The sequence below is a fragment of the Haematobia irritans genome, chromosome 5 (assembly GCF_050003625.1).
Source record: "Haematobia irritans isolate KBUSLIRL chromosome 5, ASM5000362v1, whole genome shotgun sequence".
Taxonomy (NCBI): Eukaryota; Metazoa; Arthropoda; class Insecta; order Diptera; family Muscidae; genus Haematobia; species Haematobia irritans.
This window is the reverse complement of record NC_134401.1, coordinates 129,657,818-129,669,805: the sequence shown is the minus strand read 5'-3', so window position 1 is coordinate 129,669,805 and position 11,988 is coordinate 129,657,818. Positions and strand designations below refer to the sequence as shown.

At 35.0% G+C, this 11,988-nt stretch overlaps 1 protein-coding gene across 2 annotated transcripts in view; it reads right to left on the bottom strand.

Annotated features, from left to right (window-relative positions):
• Nucleotides 1-1,096: 1,096 nt before the first annotated feature.
• Gp150 (leucine-rich repeat domain-containing glycoprotein 150) overlaps nucleotides 1,097-11,988 on the bottom strand; it is a 113,649-nt gene continuing 102,757 nt past the window's right edge. For both annotated transcript variants that reach the window (XM_075313376.1, XM_075313377.1), the window contains exons 5-10: nucleotides 9,890-10,139; nucleotides 9,573-9,832; nucleotides 9,180-9,510; nucleotides 7,508-9,122; nucleotides 4,268-4,354; nucleotides 1,097-2,279 (exon numbers count right to left, since the gene is read on the bottom strand). In XM_075313376.1, the coding sequence (XP_075169491.1) occupies nucleotides 2,002-2,279; nucleotides 4,268-4,354; nucleotides 7,508-9,122; nucleotides 9,180-9,510; nucleotides 9,573-9,832; nucleotides 9,890-10,139 (2,821 nt within the window). In that variant the 3' untranslated portion in view covers nucleotides 1,097-2,001. The remainder of the gene's footprint in view (nucleotides 2,280-4,267; nucleotides 4,355-7,507; nucleotides 9,123-9,179; nucleotides 9,511-9,572; nucleotides 9,833-9,889; nucleotides 10,140-11,988) is intronic.

Below are 11,988 nucleotides of genomic sequence, written 5' to 3'. Positions count from 1 at the left end.
ACTAAAGATTCGGCCTGGCTGAACTTTCAAACGTATTGCTACTTTTGTTTATTCCATTTACCTCACCATAATAAAAGACAATTGTTTCAACTTTTTGGAAGTAAAATTATGTTACACTTTATTAAGTTCAAAAAAATTTTTCTGTTTCCCTTTGCATTGTGAAAACCAAACAAATTGAATAAAAAGAAGGGCTTCCAAAAAGTATAAGTGTATAATTAAAAATTAATAAAAAAATATGTATGCAATATTTGCAGATGTTTTAGATGTACATATACATATATAGTAACTAAAGAAAAAACAGAAAAAGTAAATTTATTTAATTTTAGTTTAAAATTTATAAAAATAAGTAACTGTGCATAGTTTTTAAACAATATTTTTTTGTACACATCTTAAAAAAAATTAATTGAAAGACAATAAAAACATAGGACATAAATAAAGAATTTAAAAATTGAAAGATAGCAGGAATTTAGAAATGTATGGAAATTTTAAAATTATAAATTACGCACTCAAAACATAATTATTTTTTATATCAAAACTATCTGGTTTTTTGTAGTTGAAGTATTTTCATGAAAGGCAAATAAACTCCACTATGTGACCAACATTTCAACAATGGCCTCTAAGGAGTATTAGGTGTTCGCAAAGAAACATATAAAACTCGTTGAAGGTAATTTTTCAAACGGTTACCACAAACACTTTAATATTTGCCTTACCCATTATTGTTTTTTGTTTTTTGAGTGTAGATTAACATAAAATATTTATTTTGTGTTGGGATGTTTTCGTTTTTGTTTTTTGCAATTTGGAAGGTTATCAACAAAACAAAATTAAATTATAGAAATTTGATTTGAAGTGATATACAACCATTCAAATAAATGGCACTTGGGAGCAAAATCTTAATTTTTTTGTTTAAATTTAAATTTATAGGTGGTTAATTTAATAATAATCTGTCTGGCTGAGACTAAATGCAATTGTATATTTGGAAAATCTTTTAATTTTACAAAGAATTTTGTCATAAAATACAAAATAATTTAAAATTTTCGCTAAGGGCAACTTCCTCTATTGTGGGCTTTCTATAGAAAAATGGATACACATTAAATGGTTAGGTTTCTGGTTTTGTTTTGAATTTATTGAAGATTTTTAATACTAGTTCTGTATTTCTATAATTTTATAGAGTGTTGTTTTTTTTTTTGTTATCTATTATTAACGTCCTTATTTAGGGATTGTAAAATGTTCGTTTGTGTTAAGAAATTTTTAAATTATCATAATTTAAAATTAAAAAAATATATATTTGAAAATGGAAATGTCTTTTTTTTTGTTTCATATAAAGTTGGAAAATCAGTAAATAATTCGTTCTTAACTTATGATGGGGATTATTTATTTTCTCGTGTTTTTATATTGGAATATATTTAAATTATAGTGTACATATTACGTATGTGTTTTTGTATAAAATCTAGTATTTTTTTATTTCCAAAATAGTAAGTAAGTAGTAGCTCAAAAGGACGAATAAACTCTAGAAGGATTGGTTTCTGTCGGTGTGTGTGTGTGTGTTTGTGTGGGGAGTTTTTATTTCACCCTGGAAATGCTTGCTTGAATTCAAAAATACTTTTTGTGTGTTTGTTATTTTTTTGTTTAATTTAAAAGTTTTTTCTTGTGTTTGTTTTTTTTTTTATTATACATCTACAAAATATAATAATAATTAATTAAAAAAAAATAGACGATAAACCTCTGTTGGAAAAATAACGGCTAGCTGTTTTCCTTGCTAAACCGTTATCATACTACATTTGAATTTTGTGTGTATTTATGCATACAAATGGTTTTTCTTTTAACATTAAACTAAGCCTAAGCATATACGCTTATCGTACTCTCGCGGTACATCGCCCTCGCTCTCTCTCTCTCGGAACATTCTTAGAACTTTACTGCTATAGTATATAAATCCTTGTGTTGACATGCTCTTTTCTTCCTCTCTTCTGCCAACCATCATCCTTCCTCATTTTAACTCTCTCTCTAAGCATTACTAATTGGGGCATATCGATGTACTTTGGGCTGTTTAGGCTCTTTGGGTGGCACTATATCTTCCGTCAGCTTCTGATATACTATGGAGTTTTTATGCGCCTGCAGCAATGACATGCGATAACGTTCACCACGTTTGTGAACAATCATTGATACAATCTTGGCAATGACCAATAATAGAACTAAAACACAAGTGACAATTATGATGACAGGTACAAGGAATTTATAGCCACTGTAATAGATACGTCCATGTTCAATAATGCGTTCTACATCTGAAAAAAAGACAAAAAAAAAATACAATTACATTAAATATAAATTAAATAATATGAAAATATACATTTTTAGGTACTCGATTTTAATTATTTACAATTCAATATATTCAATTAGAGAATAGATGTTAACATATAACACCCAAACTGAGCTATACGACCAAAAGTTCGACCCGACCGAATCTTGTGTACCCTCCACCATGGATTGCGTACAAAGTTGTACTAAAAACTGATATCCATTTGGGGGTTCATGTGGACCGATAATCATGGTGTATCAAATTTTAAACGAAACGGATGAGATTTGCTCGTCTAGGAGGCTCCGCAAGTCAAATCTGGGGATCGTTTTAAATGGGGGCTAAATATAGTTATGGACCGATATGGCTCGTTTTTCCATGGTTGTTAACAGGTTGGCTGATAAGTCCACCGTCTAACAGAGAAAAACACATTTTTTTTGTCAAAATTCGTTTTTATTATTCAATATAGTTCCCTTCAAGAGCGATACAGCGATTATAACGACCTTCCAATTTTTTGATACCATTTTGGTAGTACTCCTTCGGTTTTGCCTCAAAAGCAGCCAAATTTCTTCCCTGCGAGCATCCTTTTGAGGTCTGAGAACAACAAAAAGTCGCTGGAGAATACGGTGGGTGGGGAAGCAATTCGAAGCCCAATTCATGAATTTTTGCCATCGTTCTCAATGACTTGTAGCACGGTGCGTTGTCTTGGTGCAACAACACGTTTTTCTTCTCCATATGTGGCCGTTTTGCCGCGATTTCGACCTTCAAATACTCCAATAACGCCATATAATAGTCACTGTTGATGGTTTTTCCCTTCTCAAGATAATCGATAAAAATTATTCCATGAGCATCCCAAAAAACAGATGCCATTACTTTGCCAGCGGACTTTTGAGTCTTTCCACGCTTCGGAGACGGTTCACCGGTCGCTGTCCACTCAGCCGACTGTCGATTGGACTCAGGAGTGTAGTGATGGAGCCATGTTTCATCCATTGTCACATATCGTCGGAAAAACTTGGGTGTATTACGAGTTAACAGCTGCAAACAGCGCTCAGAATCATCAACACGTTGTTGTTTTTGGTCAAATGTGAGCTCGCGCGGCATCCATTTTGCACAGAGCTTCCGCATATCCAAATATTGATGAATGATATGTCCAACACGTTCCTTTGATATCTTTAAGGCCTCTGATATCTCGATCAACTTCATTTTATGGTCATTCAAAATCATTTTGTGGATTTTTTTGATGTTTTCGTCGGTAAACACCTCTTTCGGGCGTCCATGCGTTCACCGTCCTCCGTGCTCATTTCACCACGCTTGAATTTTGGATACCAATCAATTATTGTTGATTTCTCTGGGGCAGAGTCCGGAAACTCATTATGAAGCCAAGTTTTTGCTTCAACCGTATTTTTTCCCTTCAGAAAACAGTATTTTATCAAAACACGAAATTCCTTTTTTTTCCATTTTTTTCACAATAACAAAAGTTGCTTCACAAAAGACGCTCTATCTCACAAACTAATTGACTTACAGACGTCAAATTTTGACACGAATCATTTGAAGGTTGGTACTATATAACAAAAAAAACTAGCGACGCATTTAATACTAGCGACGCCATCTATGTGTCAGACCGGGGACTTATCAGCCAACCTGGTATAGAGCATAAATAACATCATTTTCCAAGTTTCAAGCGGCTCGAATGAAATCTCTTCCTCCAGAGGGCTCCGTAAGCCAAATCTGAGGGTCGGTTTATATGGGGGCTATACTTATAAGTGGTACGATATGGCTCATTTACAATACCATCCGGCCTACATAAATAACAATAACTGTGTTTAAATTTGAAGACGATTGGATTTGAATAGACAGGCAGACAGACGGACATAGCTACATCAATTCAGAATTTTATTCGATCGTTATACTACACGATGTGTCTCAGACTGGTCCTTTTCTGGACACAACAAAACAAAAATATGATGCCCTCCTTACCTTCATCTTCATCGTCATCATCATCTTCATCATCGTCCTCATCTTCATCGTCATCATTGAATTTGTTGTGTTTGGCATCGAATTTGTCTGAAATGGGAAAAAAGTAAAACAGTAAATTTACATTCATGGAGAACATTTTTATACCCACCACCATAGAATGGTGACGGGGGTATAATAACTTTGTCATTCCGTTTGTAACACATCGAAATATCGATTTCCGAATATATAAAGTATATATATTCTTGATCAGGGAGAAATTCAAAGACGATATAACGATGTCCGTCTGTCTGTCTGTCTGGCGACTGTCTTTCTGTCTGCAGGCAGGTCAAGTTCGAAGATGGGCTACATCGGTCCAGGTTTTGATATAGTCCCCATATAAATCGACCTCCTGATTTGGGGTCTTGGGCTTATAGTAGTTTTTATCCAATTTGCCTGAAATTTGAAATCTAGAGGAATTTTATGACCATAAAGAGGTGTGCCAAAAATAGTGAGAATCGGTCCATGTTTTGGTATAGCCCCTATATAGACCGATCTCCCGATTTTATTTCTTGGGCTTATGAAACCGTAGTTTTTATCCAATTTGCCTGAAATTGGAAATCTAGAGGTATTTTAGGACCATAAAGTGGTGTGCCGAAAATGTTGAGTATCGGTTCATGTTTTGGTATAGTCCCTATATAGACCGATCTCCCGATTTTACTTCTTGGGCTTATAGAAACCGTAGTTTTTATCCAATTTTCCTGAAATTGGAAATCTAGAGGTATTTTTCGACCATAACGAGGTGCGCCACAAATGGTGAGCGTCGGTCCATATTTTGGTATGATCCCCGTATAAACCGACCTCCCGATTTGGGGTCTTGGGCTTATAGAAACCGTAGTTTTTATCCAATTTGCCTGAAATTGAAAATCTAGGGGTATTCTCGGGCCATAAAGAGGTGTGCCGAAAACGGTGAGTATCGGTCCATATTTTAGTATAGCCCCCATAAGAACGATCTCCAATTTAACTCCTTAGGTTTGTAGAAACCGTAGTTTTTTCCGATTTGCCTGAAATTGTGAATATTCTGGTATTTAAGGCTAACAAAGACGTGTATCAAATTAAGTTTTTATCGGTCCATTTGGTAATGCCTCCATATAGACCGATTTCACTTCTTGAGGGTATAGAAGGCGCACAGATCATGAAAATTGCTTGAAACTCAATGCAAAATTTCCAGATTTTACTTCTCGGGTGAAAATTTACAGATTTAAGATTTCACATCAAGACATTATTTTATAATTTTCTTGCACACTTACAAGAGATGTTAATGATTCCTCTAAAACTCAAACAAAAAGGGTTCTTATAAATCCAGAATCTGATGTAGTCTTCATAGGTAAAATCTTTAAATTTATCTTCGTCAAGTGTACTGGATGAACTGCTCTGCTTGATCTGTCCTCAAACCCCCCTGAAATTTCAAAGGAAACCCTAATATTTGATTCATGGTGGTGGATATTTAAGATTCGGCCCGGCCGAACTTTGTTTATTTGAAAAAACTTAATTGGTTTTTTTTTCGAAACAAAATGATATCCATCCAGATACCACCCATCCTAGAGTATGGCTTTATCGTATGGGATCACACTCTCCACTCGTACTAAAAATAATCTACCAAATATTGATGGACGTTTTACCACAAATCTATCAAATATAAAAATCAAATTTTTAAGTCTTTGATCAAGTTTTTGTGGCTAGTATGATTTTTTTTTTTCGAATGAATGACCCCTCCTATCAGCGACAATTTTTTGGCTATGAATTAACATAAAACTATTCTGAAAATTCTCTCAAAATATTATTTCTATATAAAATTTTCTAAAATATTTATTTCTATAGAAAATTATCTCTAAATTTTATTTCAATATGAAAATTTATTCAAAAATTATAAAATTTCTATAGAATTTCTTAAAATTTTATATCTATAAAAATTTTCTTAAAATTTTGTTTCTATATAAAATTTTCTCAAACTTTTAGTTTTAAAAAAATATAATTTCTTTTTATTTCTTAATATGTTATTTCTATAGAATTTTTTTTTATTTCTATAGAAATTTGTTTCAAAATTTTATTTCTTATAAAAATGTTCTTACAATTTTATTCCTATCTTAAATTTTCTTCAAATTTTATTTCTATAGAAAATGTTCTAAAAACATTCATTTCTATATAAAATTTGCTCAAAAATTTTATTTGTATATATGAAATTTTATGAATGTGGAACGCCGTTCGGACTCGGCTATAAAAAGGAGGTCATTGAGCTTAACATGGAATCGGGCAGCACTCAGTGATAAGAGAGAAGTTCACCAATGTGGTATCACAATGGACTAAATAGTCTAAGTGAGCCTGATACATCGGGCTGCCACCTAACCTATCCTATATAAAATTTTCTAAAATATATATTTCTATAGACATTTTTTCAAAATATATATTTCTATAGAAAATTATCCTAAAATTTTATTTTTGTAGAAAATTTTATTTTGTATAGAAAATGTTCTTGAACATTTTTTTCTATATAAAATTTTCTAAAAATTTTATTTATAGATCATTTATTTATATACATTTTTATTTAAATAGAAAATTGAAGTATCTCTTAGTTGCAGAGGAATGTTTTGCAAAATCTAACAGACCATCAATAATTCTACCAATCTACCAAACAGTAAAAAATTTACGATTTTAGGGAGAATTCTACCAACTATGGTAACCGTTTATTGAATCCCCCAATATGTGAATGAGATAATATTCTTAAAAGCTCCTAAAAGCAAGCAAGCAAACAAAATGTTTGCTGTTATGCCTTAATTTGGTAAAAATGCAGATTTTTGAGCAAATACAAAACTTATTCCTAACATACGTACATAGTTTAGCTCCTAGATTTCTTTGTAATGTATCAGCCAAATTACAAACTTTACTGAAATCGAGCTTAAAAACTAACTGACAATGTTTGCTGATTCAGCTGGTAACTGGTTTGCATTTTTCGGCAGACTTCTTGCTGGGTTAGCAGGTGTTTTTGCTGTGTCTACTAATAAATTTATACACCCAAGTAGGATGAGGAAATATATCCCTTTCAGGAATTACCGAATCCTCTTCAACGTTCCAATTATGCATCTGTAGAGGCTATCCGTAGAATGTGTATTGAATATAATTTATCTAATTGCCACTAACTCAATGTTGATGTGATCAAGTCTTGATTTGTATTATGTAAAACGTTTAACAAAAACAGAAACTTACTCAACAAACGATCATCTTGTGTCTCTTTCTCCAAGTCGACTTCTTCCACGCGAATTCCATGATTCTTAAAGCCCTTGGCGACATCAGCCTTTTCCTTGTAATACTCGTAATCGGCGGTATCTTCATCATCATAATTGCTCTCATCATCCTTATCATCGTCGCCAGTGTTCAAATCATCATCAATGTTGTCATCATCCTCATCATCGATATCATCCTCATCTTGAATACGTTTACGCGAGTCTTTCATGATCTTTTGTAGACGGTTATTTTCCATAATGTTCATGAGATTCTTGGAATCTTCATCCAAATCCTTATCGGCTTCTTCCAAACGCTTCTCAATCTTGGAATCACCCAATCCTTTCTTGAGGGCAAAATCTTCATATTTGCAAACCTTATAAGCCAAATTGGACCAGCCAGCTTGGGCTTGATGTTGCAAAACAGCACTGTCGGTATCCAGATTAGCCAAAGCGGACATTTTATGAGGCATTATTTGGGTATTAAGGGCGACATAGCTAATGAAATCCTGGAAATCTTCATTACATTTCAGAGGATTCAAAGTAAGGTCCAAGCTTCTCAAATTCTTGAATGGACGTATGTCACTGGAATGAATCTTATGGATTTGATTGGAGGAGACATTGAAAGATCTCAAGGTTTCATAGAATTTGTATTTACGGCCCACACCATATTGATTACCGGTTAGCAAGGACTTAAGTTCGCAGTCACTGACATCCAATTCACGCAATTTATGCAGAGGCAAGAAGAGACGGACGGACAATTTGTGTATGGGATTACCGGCCAAATTCAATTTAATCAAATCATTATTGTTCATGAAGAGCAATTCATCCAATTTGGCTATTAGGTTATTGCTCAGATCCAAGTCATTCAATTTCTTGAGATTGGAGAATGTGTCTTTGTCCAAATTATTGATGTTATTCCAGGCCAATTTCAAAGTGGCCAAATGGGGCATTGTCGAGAATGTTTTGTGACCCAATGAGCTAATGGCACAATTGGAAACATCCAAATAGTAAACAGTGAAGTAACCATTATAGCTACGGAAACCATCGGTGGGTAATTGGCTCAAACGAGGGTTATCATTCAAACGGATAACATCCAATTCAGAGTTCTTGTAGAACATCATGCTGGAAATCTGATCCAATTCATTGATGGACAAATCAATGTGACGCAAATTCTTAAGGGTCAAGAAGGAATCAGCTTGTACTTTGGTCAAGCCATTACCCTTCAAATTCAAATTTGTCAAACTGGTCATCTTATCGAACATGCCATGATGGACAATGTGGATTTGATTGAAGCTCAAGTCCAATTGTTGTAAGTCCACAGTACCGAAACGCAAGTCATTGGTGATGGAATTGTATTTCAAGTGTAGAATAGCCAAAGCGGTGCGGTTAAAAATACTGGGTGGCAAAGTGGTCAAGGAATTATAGGACAAATCCAATTCTTCAATAGTTTCAATTTTATCGAAAACATGTTCAGGAATCTTGGCCAAGTTGTTTTGGGACAAGTTAATATAGATGATATTGGAGAGTTGAGAGAATGCATTGGGATTCAATTCCATCAAATTGTTGCGGGACAAATCCAACTCCTCAATGCTGGAAGACTAAAAAAGGAAACAATTAACTCAATGGAATCGATCTTTCAATTGCATATCACTTACCTTCAACAAATAATGGACACTGGACATAACACTCAAATCATTACCCGAAATGGTTAACATACGCAGCTTCTTATTATTGGCGAAGGTATCGGGATTGATGATGGCCAAGCCAACATTGGTCAAGTTAACCGAGAACAAATCATCCAAACCATTGAAGGCATCAGGATGCATATACTCAATGGTACAATTGGCAATCTTAATGGAGGAAACATGTTTCAAACCCAACTTCTTGAAGAAATCTGGGCCCAAGAGTATGGGGTATTTGGGTCCAACATCAGTGACAACCAAATCTGTGATATCTTTGCCGAATTTCTGGGTATCAGGATCAATGCTATACCATGATTAAGGATAGTTAATGGATATGGACTGCATATAATTTCCCTTCCAACTTACCGACTACAATAAGCCACCAAATAGCTGTTAATATTACGTTCGCATACACAATACCTAGGGCATGGTACACTTTCAGTGAAGCTAGCATCATCATCATCGTCATCATTGATATCATTTTCAGTATCAAATTCATCGTCATCTTCATCATCGTAATCGTCATCGTCGTCATTATCATCATTGGTCAAGGTATTCTCATCATGGAACTCAATCGTATTGGATGCCTTGTTATTGTCTTCATGCACCGGTTTCAAGGTGGAAGTCTGAGAAAAGTCCAGATTAGAGAGAGGAATTCCTTTCGTTCGTGAAGATGATCTTACCTTGGTATCTCCCTTCAAGATTTTCACATCAATTGGTTTCTTCTGCAATTTGGGTTGTTCCGTTGACAATTTTGCCTTACTCTTGGATTTTTTACTGGGTGTTGTGGTCACCTCATCATAGTTGTAATCATCGTCATCATATTCATAATTATCCTCATCATAGTTGTCATCATAGACATCAGTGGGTTTAGCTGTGGTAGTGGTGGTTGTAGTTTTGCTATTTAGCTTCTTGGCAACAAGTTCTTGGAATCTAGAAGAGATGTATATATGTATATATTTAGTAGAAGTTAATGAAATTGTAGTATACAGCTCAGTATTGGGAAATTGAATATAGAATGTTTCACCCTATGTTTCATGTATAGGATAGGGCAGCACTTATTGATAAGATCATCACCCGTGATACCACAATGGACTGAATAATCTAAGGGCGTTTTCGATTCGCAAAAAATATGTTGCCTTGGTGTTACACTACTTTTTCCCTGATTGTATTTTCGCCCAAATGATAGTGTCATTCCAAAGTTATTGTTAATTCATAATATTATGAGGGATACAGGATCCAAAATCTAAGACAGGTTTCTTGAAATTTTGCAATAATTTTCGAGAATGTTGCACCTTTTTACCCAATCGAAATCGCCATAAGTGAGCCTAAACTAAGGAGCTGCCATTATTTCTAAATCCCAAATTCAATTCTTGCAAATCAAAGCTAGAAGGTCTGTTATTCTTTGGTAACCTAAAAACCATTGAAAGTATAGTGGACACCAATATAGATAAAGGATAAGGTAGAATTTTAAGCACGCTTAGCTGAAGGGACGATCGGTGGAATAGAGTCCTTCTCCGCAAAGATTTACATGTTAGCTATATGTTTTGGATATCACGCTCTTATTAGATCCTTACGGTACAGTCACACTGGGCAAATATTTGACAGAAATAAAAAAGGAGAAGAATAACCTGTGGATCCCATGATGTGAACATAGCGGCCAATGTGGAGGACGAAAATTCTCAGGGAGGATACTATCTATACTACTATCGTTAAACATTAAAAGTTTTTCGTTGTTTGACATTTCAGGATATATGCCAACAAATCCTACGCCCCTAGTGTAACTATTCTGACAACAAACTTTTCCAAGATTCCGCGGTAGAAACAGAGTATCTTGACATCGAAACTTCGGGTGTGGACAAAGACTCCTTGTTGGCGGCCTATAGGCAAATTTGCCGGTCTGTGTGGTCACCTCAGATAAGTGTCACTCAGTGGAACAACTTACAGACCTGTCAGAACGCTGCCCTAAGAACTACACAGTGTGTCTCAGCAGTTATCCACTGGACCTCCTTTATATGGAGACCACGATCTTCTCGGTGTGTAGACATAATTACATCTTGTCAAAGAAGTATCTCGTGGTAGGTTACTGCGATAACACAGTAACCGTCCAAACCACCATCTTTTAGATAGACAACCACCACTCAGACCGCGAGATCTATCGTTACAAAAGAGAGCCTCTAGATCGGGCAGCATACATACCAGGCAAGTCTGAACAGGGTTCATAATGATACTGTAGCTGAACCGGTGAGAAGCTACAAGGAAAACCCTATTCTCGGTGTCTAAGAACCGAGGAAAAAGACCTCGCATGATAGTTTTGGACTAAATTACATCAGCCTCTAGATCGGGCAGCATATACACCAGGCAAGCCTGAACAAGATTCATAAGGATACTGGAGGCGTGCCGGTGAGAAGCTACAAAGTTAATTCTCTTCTCGATATCCAAGAACCGCAGACCTCACATGGTAGTTTTGGACTAAATTAGATCAGGCAAGTGCCGTAGCCTCAATTCCTGTTACAACACCAACAACAATCTATATAAACAGCCTACTGAGGATTCTGATCATGGAGGGATTTGAACTTGAATACTTCTGCAGGAGGTCAAAAAGTGTTTTAAGGATGTCATATGACTGCAAAAGCCCAGAAGATTGAATTTGAACCATATCGAATTATAACACTATGTGATAAGGTTAAGAACTTCTAGGAAACTTAATTGAAACTGCCACATAAAAGACCGGAATGAGAAGGCCTGCATATGTTGGCTACTATACACAAGAGCGGTTGGC